Source organism: Oncorhynchus tshawytscha, linkage group LG10 (assembly GCF_018296145.1).
Source record: "Oncorhynchus tshawytscha isolate Ot180627B linkage group LG10, Otsh_v2.0, whole genome shotgun sequence".
Taxonomy (NCBI): domain Eukaryota; kingdom Metazoa; phylum Chordata; class Actinopteri; order Salmoniformes; family Salmonidae; genus Oncorhynchus; species Oncorhynchus tshawytscha.
The window spans coordinates 55,845,825-55,861,513 of NC_056438.1; the positions used below are offsets into that span (position 1 = coordinate 55,845,825).

General features: G+C 45.8%; 1 protein-coding gene across 1 annotated transcript in view; it reads left to right on the forward strand.

Moving 5' to 3' along the window:
- Positions 1 to 9,067, forward strand: part of ptch2 (patched 2) — a 31,326-nt gene extending 22,259 nt beyond the window's left edge. Inside the window, exons 13-20 of the mRNA XM_024435600.2 lie at positions 340 to 482; positions 685 to 865; positions 978 to 1,258; positions 2,463 to 2,600; positions 2,866 to 3,008; positions 6,262 to 6,631; positions 6,765 to 7,290; positions 7,528 to 9,067. Of these exons, the coding sequence (XP_024291368.2) occupies positions 340 to 482; positions 685 to 865; positions 978 to 1,258; positions 2,463 to 2,600; positions 2,866 to 3,008; positions 6,262 to 6,631; positions 6,765 to 7,290; positions 7,528 to 7,562 (1,817 nt within the window). The 3' untranslated portion in view covers positions 7,563 to 9,067. The remainder of the gene's footprint in view (positions 1 to 339; positions 483 to 684; positions 866 to 977; positions 1,259 to 2,462; positions 2,601 to 2,865; positions 3,009 to 6,261; positions 6,632 to 6,764; positions 7,291 to 7,527) is intronic.
- Positions 9,068 to 15,689: the final 6,622 nt, after the last annotated feature.

Here is a 15,689-nt window from a genome sequence, read left to right on the forward strand (position 1 = left end):
TTTGTCATTTAGAAAACACGAAAGGCTTTGCTGGTTAGTTTATTCAGCCCACAGACATATTAGGAACAGAGATGCGTGTTTTTGGATGTGTTTGTGTGTGGTTTTGTAGGAGGTTTATGTTCAGAACACTCTGTAAAACGTCTTATTTGACTTAGATGACTCATTCTAAACGTACCATCGTGTTTTCACTACTCTAAAGTATAACTCCTGGCATAGTGCTCCAAACATCTCAGCTTATGTTGTGGCCCTGTCAGCTGTATAATATAATAAACATGAGAATGTGGTGGTGGATCAGATCGGTCTAACTCTGTGCTCTCCTGTGTTCTCTCTCTCCTCTAGGACTGCAGGCTGCCTTCGATGCAGACTGGGAGGCAGGCAGGATCACCTGGGATAACTACCGTAATGGCACTGAGGATGGTGTTCTGGCCTACAAACTGCTCATCCAGACCGGCTCCAAGAAGGACCCCTTCAACTACAACCAGGTGTGTATTGTCACAGTACCACGCTCCTACTGCCTTCGATAGAACTCTGTTCCCCAGGTCTCCCTTGGGAAAAAGGTCTTCTGACCTCAATGGGACTTCCTGGTTAAGTAAAGTTTAAATGTAGCTTGAATATATTTGATGGTATAGTCCCAGTCCGGCTACTGAGAATGCTAACCCCAGTCCCTCTCTAAATGTCTAAAAGCTGACTTCGCGTCGTCTGGTGGATGAGGACGGTCTAATTCACCCAGACGTCTTCTATATCTACCTGACTGTGTGGGTGAGCAACGACCCCCTGGGCTATGCTGCCTCTCAGGGTAACTTCTACCCTCACCCCCGTGAGTGGATCCACGACAAGTACGATACCACCGGAGAGAACCTGCGCAGTAAGTCTCCCACTTGGCCTCTCTTTAAATTCACATGAAAATGCACCTTTTTTAATGAAGTTTCTACCATGAGCCAAGGTCATATGGTCTAACCTCTCGTGGTGCATTGCAGTCCCTGCCGCAGAGCCCCTGGAGTTTGCCCAGTTCCCCTTCTACCTGAACGGCCTGAGGCAGGCATCCGACTTCATTGAGGGTATTGAGAGCGTGCGCACCATCTGCGAGGAGTTCACCCGTAAAGGCGTGCTCAACTACCCCAACGGGTACCCCTTCCTGTTCTGGGAGCAGTACATCGGCCTGCGACACTGGTTCCTCCTGGCGGTCAGCGTGGTGCTAGCCTGCACCTTCCTGGTCTGTGCCATCCTCCTGCTCAACCCCTGGACCGCTGGCATCATTGTAAGTCCCCTCAGCTCAGCCCCCCTTTCCTTCTCTTTCTCCTTCTCCTCTTTCTCCTCCTACTCCTCCTCCTCCCAGGCCTCCCTCCCTCAGCACAGCTCAATAACCCTGCCACAGAGGGAGCGGAGGCCCCATCTCTGGGGAGGGCCCTTGGCGTGTTGGCCAGAGGGTGCTGCTCACACCCCCCAGGCCTTTGTCATTCTAATCTGTTCTGGCTGGGTTTAGAAAAGGAAATGCAAAGGAGCTCTCCTGAAGACTTTACCTCCAGCTCCCTTTGTCAAAGATTGGGGACAGGACGGATCTGCCCAGTTGCGACCTTGGCCTGCTAAACCCATCCATCAGGCCTGGGAGGGAGACGGCCTGTCAACTCAGCGGCTGGGAAACATTTCACAAAGCCTGGTGGTGAGGGGAGGGTCCCTGGGCCGCCCGCCTGGTCAGACCGCACTGAAGGGTGACTCTCGTGACCGACCATTGGGGCTGTAGTGGCACAATTCAGTCAGTGTGGCACAAGTTTCAGTTGGAATTGGAATGAATTTAACTTCTCTATTTAAGTAGTCAGTCCTACTGGAAGACAGACTGCACAATCTTCAGAGAGATTGAGAGAGGAGAGAGAGAGAGAGAGAGATATAGAGAGAGAGAGAGTGAGCAAGAGAGAGGGAGGGAGGGAAGGAGGGGGGAATGTCCTTTCAGGCCTACATGTGCACAGTCACATTGTCTCTCTTTAAGCTGGAGCCTCTATAGTTTCACTGCTTATATGTGGCCGTGCAATAAAACAGAGTTTTATCATTTCCAATTTAACCGTGACCAAATTGGGCCCCCTGCCAACATCAAAGGTTCACGTGGCTAAGAATTTTCAAAGTCCTCTCTCTCTATCTTGTTAAAAAATAGTGGAATATAACCCCGAGAGAGGGAGCAGCCCCGGGAGGGTGTGGAAGAGGGCTAGGGAGAGTGGGACTAGGGCCTGAGTGTAATTCGATGTCATGCAGATGACAGTGAGATCCTCCCAAATGTCAGGTCAAATATTCTGTTGTGTAAGACTTAACTCTTACCTAATAGAATCATGGAAACAGGCACTGGAGGTTATGGGTGCAAGACATGCTGTGAAAATGATCTCTAACATTTATACCTACTCTTTAATGGATGTGTTTCATTGTGACTCCAGAGTTTGAAGCAGTGTCTAACCAACCCGTGTTCCTCTCCTCAGGTCTTCATCCTGGCCATGATGACGGTGGAGCTCTTCGGTATCATGGGCCTGATCGGCATCAAACTCAGTGCCATCCCAGTGGTCATCCTCATCGCCTCTGTAGGCATCGGCGTTGAATTCACCGTCCATATCGCACTGGTAAGCATTTCGCTGCATCTGTTATAACATCTGCAAATGTGTGTATGTGACCAATAAACATTGATTTGATTTGATTTTGGTACGGATTTTTCCTCCCTCACTCTATGGACAAACTAGGAGAAAGTCAATGAAGATAAGAAGTAGAGATACACTACTACCATGGATGGAATGATGATGTCGCCACGAGCCACTACTCTTTCCCCATGAGTCTGTTCTGGACAGCCTGACCCTAACCCTCTGCCTCTGTCCTCTCTCTTGTCCCCAGGCCTTTCTGACGGCCGTAGGGAATAGGAACAGGCGTTCTGCGGTGGCCCTGGAGCACATGTTTGCCCCTGTGATTGACGGGGCCATCTCTACTTTGCTGGGAGTCCTAATGCTGGCTGGCTCCGAGTTTGACTTCATCCTGAGGTGAGTGTGAAAGGCTCCAATTCCTCCTGGGCAGATTCCCTCCAGTATTCCATATGTCGCCTTATGGAGGAAGTGCTAGTGTTGTGTTTATGCTACTGAAGGGGGCGGATGCATGGAGACAGTTGTCTGTTTCCCTCTGGGGGAGGGAGCCAGGGTGGTTGGGGGGCCACAGCGGTGCATGCAGGTGGGAATGCGCTCCCCCCCACCTGGCACTGTCTGTCAGTCCTTCGTGCTGCTGCCTGCAGGCCTCGCTCACCGCCCAGCGCCCAGAGGCCTAGTGGCCCCACCCTCACAGGAACAACAAATGGAGAAAACATCAAGGGTGTTGAACAGCTGCTCATAAACATGGACATGTTCTACTACCCACTGAGGGGTGGTGACTCGCACACACCACACATATGAGCACAGACACACACACACACACACATACACGCAAACATGAGCGCAAACTCACACACATACCATTCTCATAAGGAATCTGTAAACTTTCCAATCATCCGGCTGAAAACATTTCTGCCCAAATAGGGCACCACAATAAAAAAAAAAGCCTGGGTTTGAGCTGATCAGTGGTACCCTTACCAGTAGTCACCACCACCACCTCCAACCACCCCCCACCACCACCCCCACCCCCAACCAAGGCTTCTGGCTTCTGTTGGAGGGTTCTTTTTCACTGCTAAAATGCTTCAGTGGAAAAAAGCAAATAGCAATGTTTTTCAGCTGAATCTGGCCTCAGCTGGAACCAAACCACAGCCTTGAGAGCAGCCTCAAACAGGCCCATGACATAAAAATTGCTTACTGAGAAAGCAGGGCAGCACATTGAAAATATAAATACGTTCAGGGTGGCTTTTTGGCAGAAACGCTCCAAGCTTTCCCATTCTGTTTTTGTCAAGCGACATGGAGGAACTGGAAAGGATCGTTTTTCCACCAAAAAGGCAGAGAAGGAAAAAAAAGAGGAGAGGAGGAAGGACAAGAACAACAGGGTGGGAATAGAGAGTTGTTAGGAGGAGGAGGGTGGGTGGTTCTAGGAGAGTGGTGGAGCTTGGGAGGTTGGTTGGAGAGCTAACTGTGTGCGTTGTGGCGGTGGGCTAGCAGGCAGCAAGAGGAGGGCATTCACACTAGGAGGTCCTGTTTAGATGTAGCAGAGCAGAGCCGTCCCTCTCACTGGGGAGTAGCATAAATACGTTGTTGTAAACATCTCCTGGCGGTGGTACGCTGAATAAATAGGCCAGAAAGCTCAGCTGCCCCTATCCAAAGAAGCCACCCCTTCCAAACCCCGACTCCAAATGGAAAAGATTACAGTTTCTATAAACAACAGAATTCCTAACACTGTCTTCTTTGGAGGGAACGTGGATGGTTAAGGGTCTCTTTTTTAACCCTTAAATAAATCAAGCTCCACTTTCGGAATGTTGACGTAGTAAAATAAACACGTGACTTTTTTCCTTGACTTTTCACGGACGCAGGATTGTCATAGTGAGTGGCTGTATCTAACGAGTTGGACAGTAACTAGAGGTGAACACTGATGGGGGTTCCTGTTTCATCTGGTTTTCTGCTCTTCCTTAGGGCATGTGTGTTTTCATTTTAAACTACTTTCAAGGGCATAAGAAGTGACCAGTCACATTTGCGCCTCTTTTTGAAGTGAGGCATGGTCATGGCTGAGAAGACTGAACTGAAATGTTTGGTGAAGTATTTTGTCATAGCAAGTTAAGTTGACTTCCCAGAGTAAAACGGAGCGGACTCCATTGGCCTTGTTACAGAGACAGACACAGGGAGAGTGGAAGAGTAAATGGGAAGGCACAAGGGGAGGTGCACATGAGGTGCAGAGAAAATAAAGATACGCTCGATACCAAACTTAAAAGTGACCTTCCCTTCTGAGGTGTGACACCAACAAAGCCGGAGTGGTAGATTCAGGCGGGGATGAATGAAAGTTCCAGAATGCTATTATCCTTGTTCTTGTTTTTCATGATCCACTCTATTTTTCTTACTTAAGTCTGGACCGCAGTTAAAAGAGCCGAGCCCTCTGTTTTCTGTTAGCGTTTAAGTGGAGTCCTCTCTAATTTTCTCATACACTCTTTCTTGTGGCAACCGCAGCCCTTCCTCAGAGCACAGAGAGGCTCACAGAGACCCAGGCAACCTCACAGCTCTGTGGCCCATTACAGAGCACCCTTCACCACGCAATCATTTAGGGCAGAGCTAGGAACCACAACAGCTCCATACAACTCCAAGAGAGACAAAGAGAAGGCTCTTAACAGTACTACAAGCATCAAAGGATGTTTTAGTTGGAGCATGTTGAGAGTCTGATTTACCCCCTGCCCTTAACACACAAACACACATTTTCTTGCAGAGCAGCTTCCCATCCACTCCGGTTCCCTTCAGATACTAGACAGAGTATACAGTTCCCTCTCTGTTCTCATCACGAAGGGACACTGACTGTATATACACTACATGTATCTCTACTACCAATTGTGGCCCACTCCACACACTGACCAACAGTAGTAGTATTCAATATAAAACACGATAGTAGTAGTAGTAGTAGTAGCGCTGAGTGAGACTCATCCACCCAACAGGCCTTTGTTTATCTCTCTCATGTAGTGTCTGTGAGGTGTGAGGTGATGTGGCTGACATAGGCAGGCAGGAAGAGCAGGCAGGAAGAGCAGGCAGGAAGAGCAGGCAGGCTCCACTGGCCAGCCCAGTATAAACACAGAGGTGCCTTGCCCTCGCCACGGTGAAATTGGAGCTCATTGACTTCAGATATTAAGTTGTTGAAGGGAAAATGACATTAGCGGCAGCAGCGGCTCGGAGGCCAGAAGAGGGACACTTCTTCTCCCCAGCCTGCAGTGAGACAGGGAGGGGAGGGAGGGCCCTGGCGTTTCTGACGTGTAGGATCTGCTGGCTAATGTAAACACATATTTTCAGGAAGTGGCAGTGCTGTGGTGATAGATGAGGGCTCCCAGGCGGAGAAGATGGAGCCCAGGAATTTTCTTCCAACTTGTCAAGTTGCCAGTAGTAGAGAGGGACGGACAGAGGGAGAGAGGAAATGCAGGGGAAGGGAGGGAAAGAGAAGGAAATGGGGCCAAACATAGGGCTTGAGAGAGGGTGGTCTAATTCTACCCCCCCAGCTCTGCAGTGTCCTCCCTTCCAGTGCGTCCTCGTGTCGCCTGTTTACTAATGTGGCTGAGTGCTGGTGGCTCCGCTTATTCCCATTCAGAAGGAGCCTTGGTGACTAAATGTTCTCTCTGTGTTGGTTGTGTTCCAGGTACTTCTTTGCGGTGCTGGCTATCCTGACCGTGCTGGGGATCCTGAATGGACTGGTGCTGCTACCCGTGCTGCTCTCCCTCATGGGCCCACCCCCGGAGGTCACCCCGTCCGACAATGGCAGCTGCCTGTCGCCGGAGCCCCTCTCCCCTCCCATGACCCACCACGGCTACTACGCGGGACACGGCCCACTCAGCCCGCGTCAACAGGCCTTCTCAGAGTCCTCCGAGTCAGAGTGCTACTCTGAGACGACTACCACGTCAGGGATAGGGGAGGAGTACAAGTACGGTGACCGCAGTCCTTACATCACCCCTCCTACCTCCCACATACTGCTGGAGGCCAGCAAGAACCCCAGCTTCCCCAAGCTCACGGTATGAAAGCACCCCAGTATTAGTTGCTACTTCATACATAATACAGCCCAAATACAGTATGATGTGAAATACATTGTTATTAACAATGAATATCATGATTCTAATCATGTCTGTTATTGTTCTGCTCTTCAAGGTGGTGAAACCGTTCCAAGGGAACCAATCTGTAACTGCTCAGAAAGAACTCTTAAATGAATCTTTTCCGAATGCGGTTAACTCGGTCAGCTCTCAACTCAAGCAGTGGGATAACAAACATGATTACAATTCTGACCAGGGACCCAGGAGGCAACATTTACCCAGTGACAGGACCCAAGGTCCTGGGAGGACTAATCACTGTGGTCCCAGGTCTCAGACACACAAAGGGCCTCATCAGAACAGGACTAAGATGCCGGCCTATAATGGCGGTACCGTGCCCAGTAGTGCTGTTACTACCATGGTTACGGCCACGGCCTCGGTGACTGTGGCGGTGCACCCCAGCGTGCCGGGGGCCTACCAGGGTTACATGCATGAGGGCTACGAGGACAGTGAATCAGACTGTTTTGAGGACACTAAGAGGACTTCACAATCTTGTGGGAAAGCTCCCCAATCTTCCAAGCGTGAATCCTTGGAGCTTCAAGACCTGGAATCTGTACAGAACCACTATCAGGCAAACCTGGCACAAGGTGAGTCTAACACTGAAACACACTTTTACATACTTGAACTTTCATTTTATGGTAGATCAACATTAGGCTATATTAGAATATTTACACATTAACATTCTGTACATAGGCTGTCTGTGAATATGTCTGTGTGTCTGTGAATATGTCTGTGTGTCTGTGAATATGTCTGTGTGTGCAGCTATGACTGGTGTTCAACAATGGTTCTCACAGTTTTCTTTCTTCCTTGCTCTCGTGTTCCAGGTGGCCCATGGATCCAGGCAGCCAAAGATTGCTAGACACCCTGCTACCCCACCCTGCCCCTATGTCTGGAATCCTTCTCTGGCTGCCTCCGATACCCAGCCTGTTCTCTTTGATCTGTACATAGACCTCACACAGACAAGAGGATTTATTTGTAAAGATATTAAAAAAAGGTCTTGTTTTAAGAATATATAAATATATGAGTATATATTTTAATACTAAAAAGAGGGAAACAACTATTTAAAAGAGTACTGTATAACTTGGCTATTCTCTTGTGTAGAGTCAGATATATAAGATGATGGGGGGAGGGGGGGGTCCTCCCTTTGTATAGATTTAGAAGATGCTATATGTAAAACAGTTCAGAGTCAGGGGTTATTAAGATATTAGGTTGTTGAAAATACAAGGCCAGTGTTTGTTTTTTTGCTGCTACACTTCAAAAAATGGAAATAATTTGCAGTACCCCCCTCCCCCGATCTAAGTTGAGAATTAACTTGAGATATTCTAGATGTTCTTACACTGAGTGGAGGGTGCCTTATTGATTAAGCTCCGTAACACACACATACACACACACACACACACTAGCTATGATCCATTGTTGGTCATTGATTGCACTGTACAAATACAAACAAGCTCAGTAATCTTTTCTTCCTCTTCTACCAATAACAACCATTGTGCCTTCACAACACCAACCCTCTTGGAATTCATAAGCACAGTATATATATTCAAAGTTGGATGTAAATATGATATCTGTCCTGTTTGTTTGAGAGCATCATTTCATACCTTTTTTTTCACGTTTAGAATCCCCTGATATGTACAAGACGTGTCTTCATTTACTGGTGTGATATGATGCAAATACTATTAGCAAAACAATAGCATATTCTCCTTTGGTTTCTTCCATAATACACAGGCTGCTCATCCAGAATAAAGCCTGTGTTCAGACAGTAAATTAATATATTACCATGTATTGGTCCATTTCAATCACCTGTAGCTCTGTATGTCTGTGTGCAGTCAGCAACTTGACTTGGTGTCACTTTGGGTTGACGTTTCTTGAGCGTCGTTCATTGTTTCCCAGCTCACTGGCATGTTGCATTATGATCGTTGTCTCGTTGTTATTTTGCAGTCTACATGTTTTATTACTTGAAGGAGCTATGAGAAGAGTTTTTTTTCTTTCCTGGGGTTATCTAAGCTGTACTTTGGGTAAGGCTAACTTTGTCATCCCCCCTTGTCCTCCAACTCAACTGGGGTCTAAGGGGTCATATTTGACTAATGCTAGTTGTTTACCCAATTTTATTCTGAAAGGGAATTTATATCAAATGCAAAGGGAGGTTTTTGTTTTCTTTTAAATGTTTTGGCTGCTTTAGGTTTGTGGTAGACATTATTTCAACCCTGTGCAATTGTTGACTAGGTAGTGCATTTTGTGCAGAGAACTACTCCAAGAACCACTTACTGTCTCTCTCTCTCTCTCTCTCTCTCTCTCTCTCTCTCTCTCTCTCTCTCTCGCTCTCTCTCTCTCTCTCTCTCTCTCTCTCTCTCTCTCTCTCTCTCTCTCTCTCTCTCTCTCTCTCTCTCTCTCTCTCTCTCTCTCTCTCTCTCTCTCTCTCTCTCTCTCTCTCTCTCTCTCTCTCTCTCTCTCTCTCTCTCTCTCTCTCTCTCTCTCTCGCTCTCTCACGTCGTTGTAGCTCACATGCAAGCCAGCATTTCTGTGATTTTGTTTTTGTTTAATTTGTATGTTTGTATTATGGACAAAGTTCAGTCGTTCAGTATTGGTCACATCACTGCCAATTTAAATGCAGGGAAATGTAATAGATTTAAGTGTCAGCTTGGGTTTCTTTGGTACATAGAGTTATGAAAGAAAAATAAAGTAGCTACTGTGCATTCTGGAAGTAAACAACAAAATAATAAGAGAACAACCTACATTCATTCACTGCTTCAATACAGAAATACCTGAGTGTGTAAGTTATATGAGTGGGAGGGTGGGGGTTCGTTCAAATGTGTGTCATGCCATATAAATTATTTATATAACATTTTATTTTTGTAGTTTGTACAGATGTTAGTCACTAGACTGAAGTTCTATTTTTAAAGAGTAAATATATATTATATATAATTATATCTATTGTTACAGATTTGTTTTTTGTTGTTTTTGTTTGTTAGGTTGCTATTATTTTTGTGAGGGGTGGGAGAGCGGGGGGGGGAGTGGGAGGGAGTTGTCCACAATGAGTAGAGGGGGTTTCAGACAGACCCTGTTTTGTTTTTGTTTTTTGGAGAGAAGGGTACACTTGGAAAATGAAGGAGAGGTGTGGCAGACACTGTCCACCATGTTACGTTTCCTTACCTTTCCTTCTTCATTTAATGATTTGAAGTTGTACTCTTTTTGTCGATGTCTAAAACACTGTGACTTCCGAAAACTATGCTCAAGAAAACCCTTGTGTGACCATTATTTTCCCTCACCTTCTATAGGAATTTAACTAACAAAATAAATTCAAATGAAAAAAAATCCTGTCTGTTTCAATGTGTCTTTTCTCAGTCAACTTAGTCTGTTATGGTTTTTCTGTTAGCTTCTATTAGCAAAGTCAACAACTTAATGCCTCCCTAGGTCATCTTACAATTCTTAGACTTCCTGCTTCATTGTTACGACTCCAACACCACTGTCTCCCACAGGCCCACCTGTGTAGATGAAAGCTCTACGCTGTAAATTCCTGTACTTCCCACAACAACATCTCAGTTGTCAGCTACCTTGGGCCTGTCTGAATCTGATATGTCTGGGACTTCTGAAGTTACTGTCGTGCCCCTCGAGCCTTGGGAGAGGGAAGGTGGGTGAGAGGAAGGCTCCTTCAGTATTAAGTACACTGTGCATTACCTTCCTCAACATATTATACTGTGAAAGGAGCTTCAAAATGCCAGGATTTATAGTCCAAATTAAGCATATAATAAGCACAAAATTCTTACAACGTCTACGTAAAAGCACATGTATTACCAATACGTTACAGTCATCATTTCAGATAGAGGAATCAATGTGAAAGTGGTTATTCAAAGAGAGTTTATTGTCTACTTTCTATTTCCCATAATAGTTTCTATTTAAAAAAAGTAGTTGAAAAAGTAGCCGTCACTATTTACAGCTGCACAGAGGTGCTGGCGACCATGAAGTGGGAGAAGATGTTGCTTTCTGACCTCTATTGGTCAGCGTAGTGTTTGCTGAACTCCGTGGAGTGCTTAGGACTGTGCGACTGCACCGCACCATCTGGTTAACCTCAAATTGTGGTTTACAATTCTCCTCCAAACAGTGTCCAGACAGTCTGAAACCTACAGGGCTCTTCTGTCTCCAACCCAGGATTCACTCTCTCTCACCCTCACAAATGTAGTTTAATTGAGACAATGCTTACAATATGCATGGCTGGATGCATTTAGAAGGAAACAGTAACACTCCATACTAGGGGATAAAAGCAAAACGTCCAGTTTTCGATGGCATTGGTTCAGTCAAGTTCATTTAGATACGTTTTTCCAAACAACTAGAAAGCCACAGATTTTTTTTTTTTTTTTTGGGGGGGGTGATGATGGCACTGGAGGTTTCACAGCCCACAGAGTTTGGTCCTGACATAGTTTTAACCGCTTCTTCCTGTGGACCTCCGTGACGTAATGTATGATTTCAACAGTAAGCATCAGGCTGATGGTGGGAGTTGATATGGCACTGCTCATTCATGCCTGCTCCCTGCCTGGCACAGCTCTGACTGCATAGGCACTGAAGCCAAGAATCAGACTGAGTGGCACTTTGGGCAGCAGCAAAATCATGGGGGAGCTCTATTCTGTGAACAGTTCTCTCTCTTTATCCCTCCCGCTTCTATGAACTTTATCAAGACAGATTAGTGTTGAAGTTTGAAAAGGGGGTGGAAGGGAAGGATAGCGTGGGGGAGAAGCATGTGTGTGTGTGTGTGTGTGTGGGGAGAGGGGGAGTGAAGCTGTGCGTATGTGTGTCCATTAGGTGGGGAAGTGTGGAGGCAGGGGACAGCAGCTGGCACTAGCTGAAAGACCTTATCCCCCTTAAATAGCCAGCAATATGTGGGTGAGATAACAGCTGACATCTTTAACAACAGATAACTAGATCTTGAAGGCAAAAATCAGGACCAACCAGTCTCTGTAAAGAATTGGCTGAGGAGAAAAAACATATGGGGAACAAAAGAGCTAACATGATCTGCTTGTGCATCTTGGGTGGCCTGAGGATGAGCGGCCATTGTTGTTAGAATTCAATAGGGCTGATTAGTAAGAAGTGTATGTGTGTGCGTGTGTGTGTCTACATGCACTGGAATACTTGTTTGAGTGTGTGAGGGGGTTCTGTGTTTGCAAATTTGCAGCAACAGTGGAAAAAGGTAGGATGAATAGAATGACCAATGAAAAAAGGAAAAAATGTACTAGTTGAAACACATCTCCCAAAACTAATTCCTTCTGGGAAGTCTTCATTTGGATTAATACCCCTAAAGCATTGTGAAACATTTTTAACAGAGTGAATAACATCGCTTTAAAGAGGTACAACTCAAATGACTAATGCTATAATATTCACTGGCAATCACTATCTTAAATAGAGTATGCCACATCTTTTATTACTAACTTAATAGTAGTGGCAAATTAGCACAATATAAAACTTGATGCAATTTGCATTGTGTTTGTGCAGGCAGGCACCTATGGAATGTTGCTCCTATAGAATGTTCCTCCATTTTGTTTCTTCTAATCAGTCATCTGACTACACTCCATCACGCAGAGATCAATATTTACAAAATGTACGTCAAGCTAACAAATGTGTTTGCAATTTATACATTCTCTCTGACTGGAGGAACAATATGAATTTCCAGGCCGGCCCCTGCAGTGTAAACATGTTTTAAATAAACAGGAACCAACGTAATGCCCTTTTAATTGATTCATTCTGGCCCGCCATGTTTACAGAAGGGCCTAAATATGAGCTCGTAATGCAAACCTAGTGTTTAGAAGTGGTTTGTTTGGTTAAAACAATAACAATTTGAATGCCAGCCACATCGGGGTTGATTGCATTGTGTTTCCATGGCTGGGGCTCCGTTTTGGGATGACAGACTAGCGAATCCCTGCTGGCTACTCTTTTACAAATTACACACCACATCTCAGTGTGACTGTGAAATAACATAAGACTGGGTTCTAAATTCTAAATTGGAATGAATAATCATAAGGTGCCTTGGCATTGTACAGTGATCTGGAGAGGGAGAGAAGCAGAGGATTATAATTAAACACATGCAAGTGGCAGTAAAAGCTAATGAATAGTGCAGACTGGCAGGCATTTAACGTGGCCGGCTCAACATGGCGTATAGCTGTGGGAGCTGCACCATATGTCCCTCGCTCTGCGCAAACATCTCAGTTCTGTCCATAAAAAAAGATGCTTGAAACCAATGCTAACAGCACACTGATATGTTTCTGCACTAGCTATTTATGTTCCTTTTTATGTTCTCCCTAGGCTAACATACCTCTCTTTCTCTGTTCTGAATCCCAAGTGAATAGAATAGGATGTGTTATTAGCCAAAACAGCATATGTTATATCTTTATCCTAATGATGATTTCTATAGTCTAAAAACTACCTTGACTAATCATTTTGAGGAATGCATCCCAAATGCCACCCTATTCCCTATATAGTGCACCACTTTTGACCAGACTCCTATGGGCACTGGTCGAAAGTAGTGCACTAAATAGGGAATCGGGTGCCATTTTGGATTCAGGCCAGAGCTTTGGCCTGTTCTGTTCTATTCCAAACCAGAAGTCTGTCTGCTCTCAGCTCTACACTGAAGACCGACACAGGGTGGAGTATCAAATCAAAGTTTATTGGTCGCATACACAGATTTGCAGATGTTATCGCACGTGGAGTGAAATGCTTGTGTTTCTAGCTGCAATAGTGCAGTAATAATACCCAGCAATACAAAACAATAGCACACAATCCAAAAAGCGAAAAGAAAGAAATTAATAAATATCAGAATGAGCAATGTCAGCGTCTGGAGTATGTATGTACTGTATAATGCATAAAATGGTGTGTATAGATAGTATGGTCAGTACATGAATAGAAAAGGTGTGTACAGCAGTAGTTACCGTATATAGGATGTGCTTTGACTAGAAAACTGTATGTAAACATTATTAAAATGAAGTGTTCAATGACTATGTACATAGAGCCAAGCAGTCTCCAATGTGCAGGGCAGAGTACTGGGTGGTAGCTGGCTAGAACAGTGATTAAGGTTCAGGGCAGGGTACTGGGCAGCTAGTGGTGACTATTTAACTGTCTGATGGCCTGGAGACAGAATCTGTTTATCAAGTCTCTCGGTCCCATCTTTGATGCACCTGTACAGTCTCCTACTTCTAGATGGCAGCGGGGTGAACAGACAGTGGATCAGGTGGCTGAGGTCCTTGATGATCGTCTTGGCCTTCCTGCGATACCAGGTGCTGTAGATGTCCTGGAGGGCAGGCAGTGTGCCTGATGATGTATTGGGCTGACCGTACCACCCTCTTCAATGAGACTGAGGACCAATAGGGAAATTGAGAAAGACAGAGTGGCCCTACGGACTACTTACCACATGTAGAAAGGAGGGAAACTCTGCTCAAGCATAACAGCAGCTCCAGGAAAGGCCTCTGGAAAAAGACTGTTCAAGTGGGGACCTACACTACTAACTCTAATACTGAGTAGAGCACTGAAGGTCATCAAAGCTACAAGTCTTACAACTGTAGTTATTAGATTAGGTCACGTTATATGACTGTTATACTTAACTCTACACTATAGTGCATAGGAAATCATGTTGGAAGCTGTAAACATCATTTCTAAAGGCTGACACTGTTTTAGGTCTTAAGGTGCTAAGCACAATGAACTGTTTTCAGCTACAGTGTAATGGTTTGACTTGGAGGTTGATGCGTATGCCATGCTAGAGGAGGCTACAAATCCTTAACCAAATGGCTTTCATCTCCTACATCCATCAGTGGTGGGGAGTAGGTTGAGCTCTTCTAGGAGCCCAGACTACCTAGCCCCAACCCCAGTTCACCCAGCTCCAGCCCAGATTGCATGCTGCCTGTCCCAAAAGGGCCTTACCACATGAAACATGGGGTCTAGGCCAATGGCCTGTTCACAAAGACACATAAACTCAGCAAAAAAAGAAATGTCCCTTTTGCCCCTGTCTTTCAAAGATAATTCGTAATCACGATCTTCACGTAATTCACGATCTTCATTGTAAAGGGTTTAAACACGGTTTCCCATGCTTGTTCAATGAACCATAAACAATTAATGCACCTGTGGAATGGTCGTTAAGACACTAACAGGTGGCTGAAGTCCTTGATAGGCAATTAAGGTCACAGTTATGAAAACTTAGGACACTAAAGAGGCCTTTCTACTGTCTCTGAAAAACACCAAAAGAAAGATGCCCAGGGTCCCTGCTCATCTACGTGAATGTGCCTTAGGCATGCTGCAAGTAGGCATGAGGACTGCAGTAGTGGCCATGTCCGTACTGTGAGAAGCCTAAGAAAGCGCTACAGGGAGACAGGACGGACACCTAATCGTCCTCGCAGTGGCAGACCACATGTATCAACACCTGCACAGGATCAGGACATCCGAAAATCACATCTGCGGGACAGGTATAGGATGGCAACAACTGCCCGAGTTACACCAGGAACACACAATCCCTCCATCTGTGCTCAGACTGTCCGCAATAGGCTGAGATAGGCTGGACTGAGTGCTTGTAGGCCTGTTGTAAGGCAGGTCCTCACCAGACATCACCAGCAACAACGTCGCCTATGGGCACAAACCCACCGTCGCTGGACCAAACAGGACGGGCAAAAAGTGCTCTTCACTGATGAGTCAGGGTTTTGTCAAACCAGGGGTGATGGTCGGATTTGCGTTTATCGTTGAAGCAATGAGCGTTACACCGAGGCCTGTACTCTGGAGTGGGATCGATTTGTAGGTGGAGGATCCGTCATGGTCTGGGGCGGTATGTCACAGCATCATTGGACTGAGCTTGTTGTCATTGCAGGCAATCTCCAAGCTGTGCGTTACAGGGAAGATATCCTCCCTCATGTGGTATCCTTCCTGCAGGCTCATTCTGACATGACCCACCAGCATGACAATGCCACCAGCCATACTGCACGTTCTGTGCGTGATTTCCTGCAAGACAGGAATGTCAGTG